We start from the raw sequence: 18,623 nt of genomic DNA, 5'->3' as shown, positions 1-18,623 counted from the left end.
TCATGTGTTTGCTAGCCATCTGTATGTCTTCTTGGAGAAATGTCTGTTTAGGTCTTTTTCCCACTTTTTGACTGCATTGTTTGTTTTTCTGGTATTGAGTTGTATGAGTTGCTTGTATATTTTGTAACTTTTGCTTTTTGACCAACCAAATTATGTGGGTAAACATTACAGAGTCAGCTGGAAAGACATCAGGGTACAGTAAGTTCAGGGCCAGGTGAGCTGGGTTTCTAAAAGTGGGAAATACATCACTCACAGCTAATTTAAGGTCCCGCTTTCATAATGGTATTTACCACATTCATAACTTGGGAGATTAAATCCCCTTATTTTGAAAGGGCAGTTTTACTTTGTATCCCTAAGTCTTTGGTTTTATTTTAGTATCAATGATTTGTTTGTATATCCTGAGATTACTTGGCTAGACGGTGACGGTGTGTGATTGTTATCTCTTCTGGGTAACAGAGAAGACTTGGCTCAATAGAGGGGAATCTATAGGTATAGGTAATGCACAAAGTTGGCACTGCTCATAGGTAATCACTGATTGATTATTTTTTTTTGTAATTGTTACCTTCTTACTCTATCATAAAAAAATGAACATCAGCTTAGAGAAACAGAAAGACATTGAACTGGGTGTTCAAAGATAAGGGTTCTAAATTTGATTCTATAACCTACAAGTTGTGGGACTTATGGATAGCCAACAAATTGTGCTAGACTTCGTGTTTCTTGCCCACCAAATGGAGAAAGATTAGACTCTATCTTCATTTATGGCCCTTCCAATTCTGATAGTCTATAATTTCATGAGCCAAGAAACCATCTCAGCATCATTGTAATAGCTTTTTTTCCCAAAAATCGAAGACTAGAGTATTTACATAACAATAATTTTGATTTATAAGGGACTCAGCAGGGTTTTTACTAAGAGAATTTTATTCAAGGCCTTTTTGTTTAGGCTTCCTTTCTCTACATCATTGGAAAAACAAAATTTCCCAGCTTACTCAGGTACACATATCTTGAAACAGTAAAAGAGGTTTAAAAAAAAATCCAGGTAAGTCATTGTAGTATACTTCTAATCAAAATTCTTTTTATAGGCCTTATTATACTTCTGCAACAAAAGTGAATATAAATTAGCAAGATTGAAAATACTCACAACAGATAGAGATATTATGAACATCTGGAACAAAAGACTGCCAATTTGATATAATTATATAGGTAGTTGGAAGGTTCCCATTTCACAGAACTCTTTTCCTATCAGCTCAAGTCACACCATTAAAGATTAATTCTCTTGATTTACTATTTTAGGAAAATAAAAAGTAGGCCACAAATGTAAGCCACTATAGTGCCTTAGGAGTGTAATAATGTTAACAAATTTACAGATGAGAAAATCAAGACTCAGGACATTAAAAGACTTGTTCAGGGTTATCTAGGTGGTAAGTGGTAGGACCATTCTCCTAATAGAAGCATAATCCTCTTTACTCAACATTTTTTCATAGAAAGAAACTGTATGAGATAGTAGGTGGGGGCATGGGAATGAGTACTTTGAACACAGACACAAACTCAAAGTTTGATTCTGCTATTTGTTCGCTGTATGGCATGAGAAAATTACTTAAACTCATTTTTTGTTACCTGCAAAAATCAAGAATAGGATATCATATACATAATATAGGGGTGATTGGGCTTCCCTGGTGGCTCAGAGGTTAAAGCGTCTGCTGGTGTCTGCCCGCAATGCGGGAGACCCGGGTTCGATCCCTGGGTCAGGAAGATCCCCTGGAGACTGAAATGGCACCCCACTCCAGTATTCTTGCCTGGAGAATCCCATGGACGGAGGAGCCTGGTGGGCTACAGTCCACGGGGTCGCAAAGAGTCGGACATGACTGAGCGACTTCACTTCACTTCATAGGGGTGATAAAGTATATTAAAGCACTTAATGGTGCATAGTAGTAATCTTTTTCTTTTTACTATTCTATATATTTCTAATCTTGTGACTAGGTTGCCAATGAAAGGATAGAACCATAAAGATAATTTAAAGGTAGGTAGTTTTCCTTCAGAGTCTTGTATTCAAACTATAACAGATATATTCATTTTATTCTATTTTACATTCTTCCTTGAGTATGTGTGCACTGTCCCTACCATGAATGCCCTTCCTCATCTTTTGCGTCTCTAACAAAGAGAGTCTACACATTTTTTCAAACTCAAACACAAGCTATCTTGTCTTTAAAACCTTATTTGATGTCACAGGCTGTTCCTGTGTGGCATTCACAGACAACTCAAAAAACTCATTTATAAATATTAACTAGGTGCCAGCTCAGGTGCTGGAGAACCCTGCTAGGGCCATGCAAGGGCACTTCATTGAACTGATCTAATTTTGCTTGTTTCTGTTAGTAGTTCCCACACTTTGGGATTTTATAGAACTTTTACATTTAAAAAATGAGGACTGACACCAAGTCACCAACGTTTCCTTTTCTAGGTAAGGATAAGTAACTGCCACTGATTACCACAAAGGAAGGGAATTTTGACAAAAATCTCAGGATGATAAAAAATGAATACAGGCTTTATGGAAAACTTCACAGAGGGGGGTCTGCATGATCAGGGAATAGGTACTGGGGGATCCACTGGTCTCATATATATTTTCGTCCCAATCTGATAGTTCTTAGAGATGTTGTTTCTTATTTCTTTTTGCATCCCTACCGCAGTGCTCACTGTCTAGTGGGAAGTCGTCAGTGAATATTCATGAATAAGGTAGTGAATGCGCCTCTGAGAAAATATTTACCTCTGAGACCTGTGGCAATGCCTTCCATCACAGAGCACCCGTGAGAACACACAGCCGTGGTGAGGATGTGGGGAAGGGTGTGGGGTGTGTGTGTGTGTGTGTGTGAAGTGATACAATTTATTTCACAAGTTTTGCAGGCACCAGCCATTCGCAAGATTTTATGTAAGCTATGTGACTGTCCTGCCAGAGAACAAAGGAGGAGGCAGGCAGGAAGTAACATACGAGGTAGGGTATATCACTGTAGAAAAAAATGAAATCTCTTTCTCTCATACCATCTAAAATGTTCCATGTGAATTGATAGATTGAGTATTATGAGTGTGTGTGTGTGTGTGTGTGTGTATGCATGTGTAAGTCACTCAGTCGTATCCAAGTCTTTGTGACCCAATAAACTGCAGCCTGCCAGGCTCCTCTGTCTGTGGAACTCTCCAGGCAAGAATACTGGAGTGGGTTGCCATTCCCTTCTCCAGGGGATCTTCCTGATCCAGGGATTGAATCCTGGTCTCCTGCATTGCAGGTGGATTCTTGACCGCATCTCAGGTCTCTTTCGAGCCACATATTTCTATGATGAAAACAGTTTTACACAATTTGCTTTTCATTTTTAAAATAAGGAGAAAGGTAACATGTTTCTTCCTAGCCAGAACTTTAAAGCTGGCAAGGCACCCAGTTTTCCTACTTAAAAGCTGTATGACCTCAAGCAAGTTCCCTAACCTCTTTTAGCTTCAATTTCTGCATCTCTAAAATGGGGATAACAGTCCTTCTTTCTGTGTTTTGGAGAGGATTAAAAGGATAGTATAAGTAAATGAGCAAGCAAAGGGCCTGGATTATGAATGGGGTTTAATAAATTTTAATTCACTATGGGGCCTAGTAAGATAAATGGCATTTTCAAATTAAAATCCTATCAAATATTAGCGATAGGATGAGAGCAAATAGATTATTGCTCTGGTGAATAAAGGTGCCTGTATTTACACAATCTTTAAAGAACCCTGAGGATTATCTTTGCGGCAGCCCTCATTTTAATTTAGAGCATAGAGATTAGGCGTTTCAGCATAGGAAGAGGTTTATATTTGATTTAAACCACAGATGTACATTTGCAGCATCTAAACATTCCATTCCTTGGCTAAAGATGTAACAAGCTACTTCAGCAAACCTGAAATTGCAAAATAAATGGAAAATGCTTAATCATTGAAAAGGAATGAAAAGCCCAAAGCACACACAGGCGCCAGAGAGGAAAGTTAAGCAGCAGGAAGTCCCCCCAGTTTTTTTAAAGGCTGACAAATGACTTCAGTAGACAGGCAGGAAACAAAATTAAAGGATTCAGCTCTATCGCTTTTACACACAAACACTTTCAGGGGAAAAAAGTGTATATTTCTATAGGCAAACTCATTTTGGGTAAAAGTATTTCTCAAAGAAAAAAAGGCAAGTTGCAGAACCATGTGTAAAATACACACTTATTTTATTAAAAACAATGTCAGACTCCACCTACACCTGAGTATGCTTTGCACAGGTTTGTCTGACATCAGGCAAGGGATGAAAGGTTCAGTGCCACACTGGGAAGCTCGGCTGGTTTGAGGGAGCTTTTTGTTTCTTGAACATCTTTGCATTACCTCACTAAATGCAATAAGCATACATTACTTTGGAACAAAAACACTTAAAGGTAAAAAAGAAAAAATGTGCATTTCCTATTATTCATATATGCATTCATTCATGCATTTGTTCATCATCCAAAATTTCTTGAATCCTGACTGGACCATGAAGTGAACTGAGTTGGTCTTCTCTAAAGCATCAGACCTAACTTTTTCAGAGGCATGCCAGCTAAACTTAGTTTTATTTTGTGGGGTAAGCCATGTGGTTCTGTTGCTCTGCCCTAAAATCCTGCCTTGTTCCCCTTTGAGATGAATGAGATATATTAAATTCAAACCATTTGGAGTTAATTTCACTCCTTTCCTTTCTACCTGCAGTTACTGCACTCAAGGGAGGATTGACTGACTCCCCAAGTTCATTGAATTGTGTGTGGCCAATAGTGGCAACAACATGGAATTTAGAGAAAAAGCAAACAAACAAATAAACAGCCTTTCAGTACTGACTCTTCTACTAACCAGATACGTAACGCAGGTATGCTACTTCCTTCTTTTTGAACCTCAGCACCACTTTCTCTCTTTGAGTAATAATACTTATCTTACAGTATAGCTGTAAACCTCAAATGATGTTAGATATCAAAAAGTCCTAATAAATTGCAAAGTGATGGATGTGTGTACATTACAATTTCTCCACGAAGAATCTGTGGTTTTGCTTCCAACAGAGGACAATGACATATGCTTCTAAGTCTTGGCAGGTTTCCACTTCAGGTGAGACTATAATAAGCTTGAATAGCGCTGAGAAGCAACAGCTACCATGTTAGGAAAATGCAATTCTTGCCTGGTAAAGATCGCAAACCCAATTATCCAACAAACATATCTGACCTGGTATAATCGTCTTCAACAAGCATGTGCTTTGGAATTGGTGAGTACCTTCCTGGAGAGATGGGCGGCAGGGAGGTTTTATATTCTAAAGTGCCATTGTTGCCAGAGAGAAGATGGTTTTCCATCGGTGGAGAATAAGCTAAGGAGTGAAAAAAAAAATAAAAAAGAAATCTGTTATGTGGGTGATTCAATGTGTCCTGCTATAGTCCTGTTAAAAATAGAAAGGCTGTGCTACATGCTAAGAATTCTGTGATCCTTCAAGAGATGGGAGTTGCTGTTTGTTTTCTCTTAATATGTACAAGCACATGGTGACCTTTAGGATTGGAAAGATGTAATAACAGTTTTATCTGTAAGCCCAGTTCGTATAATTAGGTGAAGAGAAAAACAGGAGGAGAGATCCCGCATTCACATTTTTCAGAACAATGATTCATTTTCTATTGAAATAAAAATGTTAGCTTTCTAATTGCAGGGCTCACATTCTTTTCACATAGCTAATATCAAACCATCAAAAGCAGAAGGCTCTTGGAGCAAGTTACTGTATAAGACTTTAATCCCTAAATACTTTATTCTCCCATCCCAGAAAAGCTAAGAACTCTGGCCTTTCTCTTCTGTTCCTCCACCCTAATTCATCCCCCTTTGGGGTGACTAAAAAGCTCCTAACTGGGTCTCCTGCCCCTACTCTCTCCCCAGATCCATTTTATATATTGAGAAATGCCAGTCTGATCATGACATTCTCTTGCTTATACACTCTCCATAGATACTATTGTACTGAATATAAACTCTCTCTTTTATCATTCTTGGAAGGCTGACTCATTTTGATATCCCCTTCTTACATATCTCCTATGGTCCCCAAATAAAGCCTGTTCTTCCTAATATCTGTATTTTTGCTCCACTTTACCAGCTACCTAAAACTTCTGTCTCCTCTCCCATCTCTGATACTGAAATCTAATCCATTTTTTCAAGATACAATTCAAATGCTACCCTCTGCATAAAGATTTTTCTGATCATCCAAAGACAGGTGATATGCTTTTCCTCTGAGTGCCCAAAGCACATTTCTTTTACCTCTCTCATGGCGTGTACATCCCTCTAAGTTTGTCAAATACTGCTGTTACTTATATACCTGAATTAACCTTCCTTTCAATGAAGGCCAGGACTGTATCTCCTTTGGGTCCCACATATTACCTTATAAGGTATTTTGCACATATTGAAATTACTGTATATATTTCTTGAATTGAATAGCAAATTTTGTTTTCTCCTTTTTTCTTCAGACAGAAAGAAGAAATGCTCTATATGCTTGTCAAGAATAAAATCACAGAGCCTCAAGACTGACTCTTCATTATTTGGCTTGAAAAACTCTGAAAGTTAAAACTCTTTAATATCCTAAGGTAAGGCTGATCTCACCTTATTGCTTGTTTGACAAAAAGACATATTCCGAGGCAAGTCATTTTACAATCATTAAGAAAACCAACAGCCAATGTAATGGGCAGGTAACAAAATCACTCAACATTTAAATTTCCCTCAAGAGAAACATCCATATCTAAAAGAGGTTAAATGATTTGCTTAAGAGCATAGTGCTAATTAATGACAGGACCTGAAGACATTCTGAGTTCTCAATCTTACAAATGATTGCTCAAGATTTCAGAATGAGCACTTTTACTGATGCTGCCAAAACTGTCCCTTTAACTCACATCAGAAAAATGAACTGCTTCTAAATCTAGTCCCCAGAGAATCTTCTTGCTGGCCTATTAAGAAGAGAGGAAGCCATGGGGCTTGTGTAGAAACAGACATTATGAGGCCCGAGCACAGCGTCTCATTGTTAGTTGTTGCTCAAGAAGCCCCCACCTCCAGCCCATCTCCACTGTCTTAGTGACTGAAAATTTTATCTGGCTTCCTTGCCAATATACCAAATTCTGATAAGGTTAGAACTATAAGGATGGTGATGAAGGAGCATGATTTCACCATTTGAGGGCAAGATCCTCTTCCCCAGGAAGAACAGTGCTATCCCCAGTTTATTTGGCCAGTCTCCTCTTTTTCCACTCTGTTACTATATAGATTTGAACTAGGAAGAGAGACTATTATGGCAGGAGCACTATTGTGCTTTAGGGGCTTGAGAAATAGCCTTTAAAAATGTGTTGGCCCTGGGCAGCAATGGAGACACAGACATAGAGAACAGACTTATGGACCCGGTGATGGGGGGAAGGAAGGACAGGGTGAAGTGGATGGAGAGAGTAACATGGATATTTATATTAACATATGCAAAACAGAGAGCCAATGGGAATTTGCTATATGACTTAGGGAATTCAAACTGGGCTCTAACAACCTAGAGAGGTGGCATGGGGCGGGAGGCGGGAGGTGGGAGGGAGGGAACACAGCTACACCTGTGGCTGATTCATGTCGATGTTTGGCAGGAACCAACACAATTCTGTTAAGCAATTATCATTCAATTAAAAAATAAGTAAATTTAAAAATTTTAAAAATGAATAACCTATGAACTCTAGTGAAAACTTACTGTATCACACAGGGAACTCTACTCAATGCTCTGTGGTGACCTAAACGGGAAGGGAATCTGAAAAAGAGTGGATGTATGTGTACGTACAGTGATTTGCTTTGCTGTGCACCAGAAACGAATGCAACACTGTAAAGCTGCAATTAAGCGCCAATAAATGTATACGCCAATAAAAATTTCTAAAAAATGTTGCCCCTTGGAATACTACTCAGCCATGAAAAAGAATGAAATAATGCCATTTGCAACACGGATGCACCTGGAGATTATCATACTAAGTGAAGTTAAATCAGAAAAAGAAAGACAAATACCACATGATGTCATTTCTATGTGGAATGGAAAATATGAACCTATTGATGAAATAAAAATAGACTCACAGACATAGAGAAGAGACTTGTGGTTGCCAAGGGGAGGTGGGGGTTAGGGAAGGATAGATGGGGAGTCTGGGATTAGCAGATGCAAATTATTAAATATAGAATGGACAAGGACAAGCAACAAGTTTCCACTGTATAGCACAGGGAATTATATTCAATATTTTGTGATAAACCATAATGGAAAAGAATATGAAAACGAATGTGTATACATATATATATGAATAGCTGAATCATTTTGCTGCACAGCTGAAATTAACACAACAATGTATGTAAACTTCAGTTAAAAAAAAACTGTGTTGCTCCTATGTTGTTGTAATCACACTGTCCATAACATACTTTATGAAGCCTTTCTGCAGTGGTGAGCCTGCCAGCTCATCAGGTAAGGTCCCCAAGGCAAGTGAAGTACAAGATCCCTCTGCAGGATTTCCACAGGCTAAACAAGAGTGAAGGTGTAAGCAGAAGATCTTGCCAAGTTTTATAGACTTCCAATTTTGAAAACCTGGCCTGCTGTTCAAAGACGGCTCTAAGCCTGGTACTTACAGTGCGTAATATCAGGTGGACCATAAGGATCAGTCATATAAATGGTGGTGGGTTTGCCAACTTTTAGATAAACTACATCTGATGTGTTCTTCAATATTGCTACCGCCTCCTCATGTGTTACTTCTTCTAAACTGTAGTTGTTTACCTGAAAGTGGGAAAAGTTCATTGTGAGAGCCAAATCTACGCAGGTGATTAGCCAGAACTATCCAGGCAAGCAGATATACAAAATTATGAGCTTAAGCAAAGAATAAATCATAATTATTACAGTCCAGTATCTATGTTATACTTTGGCAGAACAGATGGATTAATGGCATTAGCCAAAGCAGATAAGGTACAGTTGCTGATGCCAAAATACAAGGCTGTTTCTGCCTTTTCCTATGAGGAAGCAATATATTATATCGGAAATCAGAATACTCTTGTGAAAAACGGAACAAAGAGGTCAAATGTCTTTCTTATGCTACAGTGACTGTGATTACAAAAGCAATATACATTCATGGAAGAAAACAAAAACAGCAGATGAAAATAAAAATTACCCATAACCTCCCTATATGGATATATATCTTTGAATGATTGTGACCACATTACACACATTGTTTTGGAATGTGCTTTTCAACTTCAAGCGACCATTTGCCTCTCTCATGAATGTATTTCAACAAGATAAGTTTTGTTTCCTAAAAATCACTGTGCCCTAACATAATGATTTAACTAATCTCTAAAGCACATTTAGTTCATTTCAAATGGTGTTGCAATAAACTGTTTTCTGTATTTGTGCACCACTCTGAAGACGTCTTCAGGATAAATCATACAAATGAACACTGGACCAAATTAAATGAATATGATAAAGCCTCTGGTCCATGCTTAGCTGCTCAGTCGTGTCTTGACTCTTTGCGACCCCATGGACTGTAGCCCACCAGACTCCTTTGTCCATGGAGACTCTCCAGGCAAGAATACTGGAGTGGGTTGCCTGCCATGCCCTTCTCCAGGGTATCTTTCCAACTCAGGGATCGAACCCAGGTCTCTTGCATTACAGGCAGATACTTTATTGTCTGAGCCACCACAGAATCCCAAGGCCTCTGGTACCAATTTCCAAAGTACCCCATGGAAACACGAGCCAGTTTCCTCTTATCCTGCAGATATATCAGAGCCCCGTCTTCCCACGGCTTCACCAGGCTTGGCTTTCCTCACTTTAAAAATTGTTCCCATCAAAATGTCATTTAACATGGGTCTGTTTTCTAAGGAAAGAGCACTAATGTTGGAACATAGAGCTTTTCAAATGAACAAGTTCAAGAGTACCTTGTTGCCATTAGCTTTAAAGCCACTTCTCGCTATTGGAGAGAAAAGCCTGTGATACCAGAGCAATTATTCCTTCATGGCAGTGGCTTACAGTGGGTCTCCGAGGCACCTTCTCTTAAATGGTTTTCAAATATTGAGGCAATATTTTAAATACCTACGTTATCCTTACTTGACTCCTATGTTTTTTTATATGTAGCAATTCTTTAGTTGGTTTCTGCTGAAATGATGTGGAATTCAAATCAATGTAATATAAACATAAATAAATAAAATAGCTTGGATTCCTACATATTCTCTGTAGTATTTAATCAACTCTTCAGTCATTTAACACCTTGTAGCATTGCTTTTTATTTTTACTTCATGTTGTTGCATAAATTCCACGTGCCACTTAATCCCTGGTGGTGTTGCCAGGTCAGGGACCCTGGAACAGAATGGAACTGAACCTGACTGCTGACCCTGAGCTCTCCATTAAGTTGTAAATGTCTCCACTGTTCTTCTAGAGAAGTAACATTCTCTTAACTCTTTTTGTACTTCCAATGTCTAGCACTTGTTCATTCATTGATCAAATGTTTGTTACATACCTATTACGTGTCAGTCACTGTTCTATGTGTTAGAGATATAGTGATAAAACAATAAGAATGATACTCATAATCACAGCAGACACTTACAAAGCCTTATTTCATGTCAGGCATTGTTCAAAATCGTTTTATATATATTAACACAATCAAATCTCTCAATAGCCTATGAACTAGCCATTATAGTTATTTTCATCTTACAGATGAGAAAAGCATGTCTCCAAGAGGTTAAAAAAACTTGTCCAAAGTCATTGACCTAATCGTAGTAGAGGCAGAAATCAAAGCCAGATGGTTTGGTTCCAGAGACTCTTAACCACTCAGCCCTATTGCTTCTTTCAGATGGACAGAGTCCCCGCCCCCACAAGACTCACATTCTACTAGAACATAGTTATTTATGAAATGAATGGATAGAAAACTAGACCCACGCAGAGTGGGAATGTTGCAGGATTACAGGCAAGGGAAACACAGTTGATGATGGCAGCCTTTAGACACAGAAATAGCAAAAATGATAGTAATAAGAGCTAACATTTATTTAACACCTATATGTCATATATTTTGGAAATACTATGTATATATTTTGACATAAATTACATAATTTATCCAGGTTATAGCTCCATGGGGCTCCCCTGGTGGCTCAGATGGTAAAGAATCTGTCTGCAATGCAGGGGACCTGGGTTCGATCCCTGGGATGGGAAGATACACTGGAGAAGGGAATGGCTACCCACTCCAGTATAGCTCCATGAGGCAGACATTAATAATCAGACCTATTTTGGGAAAAACTAATATCTGAAGAGGTAACACCACAACAGAGAGATCACGCAGCCCCTAAATGGCGAAGTTATCAGTAGGATTACAGTCCTGCTGAAAAGATGAAAACGAGACAGCCCTTGAGTGCTGGTTCCTAGGACTTACATTATCTATTCTCTCTTCCTTTAGGAGAACAGAATCTCTTTCTAAGTTTGCATACAGAAGTGATGTGAATGCCTAAGTGTTATAAAAGCCTGAGCAATCATTACTCTTCTTGCTGAATCCAGTGATGACAACATGTTGCGTCAGCCAAATACACTGACAAAGTCAAAAGTCAAAAATAAATAAAATGGAAAGTTGCTTGATATATCTGCTTCTTCAAAACCTTTTAATATGTTTGACCAAACACTTTTTTTTTTAAGGACTACCACTTGTACCTAGATAATGAATACTTACAAATAATGCTCATATATAGTGGTTTAAAATGTAGAGAAGTGTCTTATCTTAAAAGATGGTTGCTAAGGCAGCTCTGAATACTGTGACCACGTACCCCAGAAACATCTATATTGGAGAAAGAGAAGAGGGGAAGAATTTATTGCCATAAACAGAGAGGATGACAAGCCAATGGATAAAGACCCTAAAGGCCAGAAACCAACTGGATTAGATTACAAGTGGCACAAAAGCTCTGTTTCTGACAGGGCTCACTGCCTCTCTCCCCAGGATATAGAAAGCACACAGCTCATTAGATTATCAGTGAAAAAGAGATGCGGCCGGCACTTATTAAATTGCACTTCTCCCATCTTTACGTTGAGCCTTGAAACAAGCTAGAAGATGTTATCTTTAAGTGTGTTTTCTGAGAATGACTCCATTAACAGACTCTCAGACCACCAGGAAATAATCTTTAGAGCAGAAAACAGAAGCCGAGGAGAGGCTGGAAGCGAGGAGTGAGGAAAGAGAGCATACTGGGGGGAAATGCTGGTAATTTAAAACAGTAGTAGTTCAGTCAGATTCTATTTGGTGACTATGAAGTGCTGGAAAATCTACACTGATTTCCATCATGGGAGAGATGTGTGATACTGGCAAAAGAATGTAGTGGTTAAGAGCACATGCTTTTGAGTCACACAAACCAGGACTTGTCATGACACTACCTAGTTGACTTTGGGAAATGTATTTAACCAACCTAGCCTCAGTTTTGACATCTGTAAAATAGGTAGGAGAATAATCACTGCCTCAAATGGGTTACTGATTTAAATATACTGACCGATGTAAAGTGGGAGGCTCATTAAAGTACTCATTATTGTTAGCTCCTGTTACTACTACTATTGTTTTCATCCATCTCTCTTCTCAGGAAACAGGAATTCTTGGTGCAAATTTCCGCTGAGCATTTTCCTGTAAACATCTGCGAACTGATGAGTTTAATTAGAGTACTGTTGATGAGGCTTCTGTGCGGTCTTTTAAAAAATTCAGAATAGTACAGGATCTGGACCCAAAAAGTGCTCTTTTGTGCTGAAGTCTTCAAAATGTTTTTCACGAAAGTGGGTTTATTTGGGTTAATTATATGTGTGCATTATCCTCTGAACTCTCAAGATAAAGGGCCTACAGCTGGAGCTGATTGTACATAGAGAGAAGGGACATTATACTGATTGGCTGGGTGCTCTTTTCATTGTTTTTCATTGTTTTTTCCTTTTCTTTTTCCTTTTTTTTTTTTTGCATCAAGTATCTGCCTATCATGGTGAACACTGAGCAACTGGCCTGGTTTCAGATAAAAAATCATGTGCATTTGAATGAAGTGTTTCTCTGGGGTGTGCAACATAGAAGGGACACGTGTGCAGCCTGGCCGTGTATTTCAATAGGACAGAGGGCCGAGGCCAAGACAGATTGGAGGTGAGATGACTCATTCTCTCAAATGGAAGAGGGAGCATGATGCTGACAAAGGAGGCTGAAGAAAGAGGTGCCTGGAGACTTGTAAGAAAGGAAGATGGCAAGTGTTATGGGAATTCAAGTAAGTGTTAGCAAATATGCATGTGACGGTACAAAGGTGGGAGGTGTGGGGGCATGAGAGGGTGTGATAGGGGAAATGAGCTATGTGCAGATGGCGAGACACGGACCTTTCCATATTCATTCAGAAATAGCAACGTGGTGAGACGGACTGGGAGTATTAGCGACACAAAAGTTGCACTAAGACACAGAACAAGGAAATGTGAGATCTAGAAACACTGTAAAAAAAATTACAGATTCCAGGCTCAGCTAGTAAAGAATCCGCCTGCAGTGCAGGAGACCCAAGTTCAATCCCTGGGTTGGGAAGATCCCCTGAAGAAGGGAATGGCAACCCACTCCAGTATTCTGGCCTAGAGAATTCCGGCCTGGGTTGCAAACAGTCAGACAGGACTGAGTGACTTTCACTTTTTTGAGGCTTCCCTGATAGCTCAGTTGGTAAAGAATCTGCCTGCAATGCGGGAGACCTGGGTTTGATCCCTGGGTTGGGAAGATCCCCTGGAGAAGGAAAAGGCTACCCACTCCAGTATTCTGGCCCGCAGAGTTTCATGGACTGTGTAGTCCATGGCGTTGCAAAGAGTTGGACACCACTGAGCAACTTTCACCTCACTTAAAGTTAACTTTTCAAAAAGAAGACAAAGCAGATAATCATTATATTGCAAAAACAATAAAAAAGGGGACCAATCTACTGTAGCAAGTTCAATGATATGAAAATAAACCTGCATAAACCAAAGACTGAAATCTTTGCAGTTCATTGCAATTAACTAAATTTAATTTTATTTAAAACAAAGTTTGTTTTAAAAATCACAATGAATACGTGAGATATGTTAATAATAGTTACTATGAATAATACTTTCTTATGCAATGAGCACGCATTAGTGATGGTTAGAAAAAAATTAACTATTTTTCAAATGAACAAAAACTAAAACCTTAAATAAGGGAGAATAGAAATTACGTGCAGTAGCCTCTTTATGAAACACACATAATATGATCTGATGAGTAACAGAAAATGGGAATGGGAAAGAAGGAAGTTGATTTATCACACCCAGTGACTAGTTAGATTTATGAGAAATAATAGCCATATTTAAAACCTAGGTGTTTTTAAAAATGAAGGCAACCTGGTATAATGAGAGTACTTTTGAATGTAGACTCTGATCTGCTATCAGTTTATAGTTTTATGAATTTTGTAGTTAACATATTTACAGAGTATTAATTTTCTTCTAGTCATATATGGATGTGAGAGTTGGACCATAAAGAGAACTGAGTGCCAAAGAATTGAGGCTTTTGAATTGTGGTGCTGGAAAAGATTCTGAAGCGTCCTTTGGACAGCAAGGAGATCAAACCAGTCAATCCTAAAGGAACTCAACCATGAATATTCACTGTAAGGAATGATGCTGAAGCCGAAGCTCCAATACTCTGGCCACCTGATGCAAAAAAATGACTCAGTGGAAAAGGGTCTGATGCTGGGAATGATTGAAGGCAAAAGGAGAAGAGGGTGGCAGATGGTCAGATATTCAGACAGCACCACTGACTCATGGCCATGAATCTGAGCAAACTCCGAGAGAGGGTGAAGGACAGGGAAGCCTGGCATGCTGCAATCTATGGGGTTGCAAGGAGTTGGACGTGACTCAGGACTGAACAACAACATGTTTACTGAATGTTAATTTTCTTCTGTGTAAAACAGGGTAATATTGATTGATTTACTTGTGCTTTTGAGAATTAAATGATACCATGAACTTGAAAAGACACTATAATATAAAGCAGCATATGAGTAACAATCAAACTTCATAATCAGACATGGTACTTCTGTTGATCCTAACGTAGGACACAGTTTTTTCCTGTTCAAGGTTCTTTCTATGAAAATGATCTTATAAAATACTGACTGCTGCAGTGCCTCTATCCATCTTGAAGACTGACCTTCTCAAGGGCAAAGATTAGATACTTTTCATCTTTGTACTCCCTCAGCTGATATACTGTAAACAGAGGTACCTAATAAATATTGAAATATCCACTAGATAAGTTTGAAAAACTAATGTGGCATATCAAAGGAAAAGTAATAAAAATTTCCTATTTTAAGGAAGAATGAGGCATTTGTGCTGTGCTTCTATTTTACATTTGTGGGCTGACTCAGAGAGGGGAGGATAAAGAATGAAGGTCATTTTATTGGACACTCACTGTGTGTCAGGCATGGGACATAAGAATGAAAGAATGGGACAAAACATGAGCGCCAGGTCACATCAGCTTATGAGGGACATAATCAAAGCTTTAACAGTGTGGGTTTCTTCCTCCTTCATTAATCATTGATGTATTTCTTAATCTTTCATTCCATAGACACAGAGAGAGAGCAAGTGCCAGTGATGTTTTGATTGACTCCAGCTTTCTCTATGGCAGCGGTCAGCAAATGAACAGCATGATAGGGACTCCAGGGCAATCAGCTGGGTGCAGGAAGAAATATTAAAATTTTTATTAATGTTTATCACACTGATCTTCACCTATTGTTTTGTGCATGTTCAGTAAAGTCATGTCTGACTCTTTTGACCCCAAGGACTGCAGCTCACCAGGCTCCTCTGTCCATGGGATTTTTCAGACAAGAATACTGAAGTGGGGTGCCATTTCCTACTTCATTTTCTTTTGTGTGTGTACGGTTTAAAATGTGCATAATACGTTACCATAACAACATATGAATGCAGTTCAAAGTAGAGAAATATATACTAGAGGGAACTTTTTGTGTTTTACTGATGGGGTGTGCTTTTAACAAAAAGAATTTTAAAACTACTCCTCTATAGTAGCTACCAATATATGATGACTAGAACAAGTTTTATTAACAGGGTTATTAAACTGAATATAAGCAAAAGAAATAATATAATGGAAGGCTTTACTCCTTTATATAAAAGCTCCTTATGTTAAACCCTTTAACGCTTAAATAAAATATACCATTGTATTTGCATTATGTTGTAATTTTAATGCACTTGAGAGAAATTAAAAGGGAGTCCAAGAAATGCTTCCCTGGTGGCTCAGTGGTAAGAAACCTGCCTGCTCATGCAGGAAACCGTGGGCTTGATCCCTGGGTTGGGAAGATCCCCTGGAGAAGGAAATGACAACCCACTCCAGTATCCTTGCCTGAGAAACCCCAGGGACAGAGGAACCTGGTGGGCTCCAATCCATGAGATCGCAAAAGAGTTGGACACAGCTTAGTGACTAAACAACGACAACAACAACCAGGAAAAAATTATCCAGATTTCTTTTTTTCTTAGTGTTTCAGAAGGTACTCTAACTATAGGAGACACAGTCTGAAGGGTGAACTATTTCTAAATGCCTTTCACCCCATTACTGGAAATTGCTAAATGATGCTAAACCAGCTAGATAGAATGAGCATTAGTTACCTTGGAAATTACCCTCAGCAGTGGAGCAGCAGAGCCGTGTAGGATGGGATTAAGTCAAGGCGGGACTGTGGTTCTTAACCTGGCTGCACATTATTAACAGACTCATTTAGAAAACTTAAAAAAAAATAAAAATGAGGCATGGCTCCTACCCCAGAGATTCTGGTTTGATTATTCAGAGTTGACTGAGGCCTGGGCATGCATAGCATTCAAACATATAAAAAAAAATTGAGAACCAGAGGGGTTGAGTAAACTGCTGAAAGGACTGTGGTTTTAGAAAATTGTTATCTGGGTCTGAACCTAATCTTGCAATTTATTCATTAGATAATATTGAAAATCTGTCTGCATCTTTGAGGGCCAACTTTCTCTTCTGGAAAGTAAGAGTGGCAGCAATGACTGCCCTATCCATCTCTCAGGTGTTGGAGTCAGGAGGTCCTGGGGGTGAAAGATCTTCTTAAAGAGGAAATGGTGTCCTGGTAGGAGGAAAGAGCTCTCTGCATAGGCAGTTATAGCTTTCAGTTCTTATCTAAGTTTGGTCTAAACCAAGTGTTTTAAAGTCCTTTTCATTATTCGGATAATTTCTACATATCTGCATGGTCTTCAAGATGAGTTTCTTATGGATATTTGGGTGAAACAAAGTAATACTGGGTCCTCACAACTAATACTCATTCAGAATATTAAACTGTTTCTACTCATCCTCCCTAAATCTATTTATGTCCTCACCATACAATGTAGATTTTAGAATAAAAATAAGAGATGCTCACACACAGCACACACCAGAGTGAGTCCACTAAAAACTAGGTGTCTCATTAGTGTTTCTTTAAAAAAAAAAAAAGGTTTCATAATAGAATATATTTGAAAGCTATGGTACTAATCAAAGTTAAATTAGTTCCTTGACTGGAAGACTTCACAGACTCCGAAACACGCTAAAGTTTGTTGAGAATCTACAAGCGAGGTGAGATACCAGTTGACTTATTTGACAGTAGATCCTTTTCTTTTTAATGTTTCTCTTAAATTTTACGTATTTACTCATGGCTGTGCTGGGTCTTCATAGATGCATGCGGGCTTTCTCTAGCTGCGGCAAGCAGCGGCCACTCTCCAAGGTGGTCCAAGGGCTTCTCACTGCAGTGGATTCTTTTGTTGTGGAGTATGGGCTCTAGGGCAATGGGCTTCATCACAGCTATGAAGCCTGTGTGTCCTAGAAGCCATGCTTAGTAGCCTGTTGGCACGTGGAATCTTCCCAGACCAGGGCTCAAACTTGTGTCTCCTGCATTGGCAGGCAGATTCTTAACCACTGGATCACCAGGGAAGTCCTATAGATCCTTTTCATGTGACACAGGCATGAGACTAGTATTTCAAAACATACTTGGGTAACACTGATCTAAGGCAACCAAAGATGGACGTGACTTGCCCAAGATCAATTAGGTAGAGTTAATGCTGGCTGCCTGGGATTTCAATCTAATGATCTTATCTTTGAGTCCATTGCTTTTCCTTGTTATTTCAATGCCTCATTTACCTTTCCTCTTGTCTACCAGCTTCCCTTTAAGCAAATGAAACAGACCTTCTTTCTGTAAAAGATGTAAAAGTTCTCTTACTGACAGTTTTTTCTTCAACTGTCAAGCAAATCTTACAGAAAAAAGAGACTAATATAAATTTCAAACCACGAAGTGACAAGGGGCTTTACCGATTAACAGCTGCTATAGAGGAGACAATTAGATGACCTGAATGTGTATATGTTGCATGTGCGAAGTTGCTTCAGTTGTGTCCAGCTCTTTGTGACCCCACGGACTGTAGCCACTGGGCTCCTCTGTCCACAGGATTCTCCAGGCAAGAATGGTGGAGTGGGTTGCCATTTCCTACTCCAGGGGATCTTCCCGACCCAGGGATCAAACCTGGGTCTTTTACATCTCTGACTCTGGCAGCAGGTTCTTTACCACTAGCTCCAACATTGAGCTCCAATACACTGGCCACCTGATGTGAAGAGCCGACCCACTGGAAAAGA

General features: G+C 39.1%; 1 protein-coding gene across 26 annotated transcripts in view; it reads right to left on the bottom strand.

Moving 5' to 3' along the window:
• Nucleotides 1-18,623, bottom strand: part of DLG2 (discs large MAGUK scaffold protein 2) — a 2,233,668-nt gene that overhangs the window by 583,172 nt on the left and 1,631,873 nt on the right. For all 26 annotated transcript variants that reach the window (XM_070457186.1, XM_070457179.1, XM_070457180.1 and 23 more), the window contains 2 exons: nucleotides 8,635-8,779; nucleotides 5,218-5,356 (listed from right to left, as the gene is read on the bottom strand). In XM_070457186.1, the coding sequence (XP_070313287.1) occupies nucleotides 5,218-5,356; nucleotides 8,635-8,779 (284 nt within the window). The remainder of the gene's footprint in view (nucleotides 1-5,217; nucleotides 5,357-8,634; nucleotides 8,780-18,623) is intronic.

This window comes from Odocoileus virginianus, chromosome 28 (genome assembly GCF_023699985.2).
Source record: "Odocoileus virginianus isolate 20LAN1187 ecotype Illinois chromosome 28, Ovbor_1.2, whole genome shotgun sequence".
In the NCBI taxonomy this organism is placed as follows: domain Eukaryota; kingdom Metazoa; phylum Chordata; class Mammalia; order Artiodactyla; family Cervidae; genus Odocoileus; species Odocoileus virginianus.
Note: the sequence above shows the minus strand (reverse complement) of the source record. Positions and strands in the feature narration are given on the sequence as shown.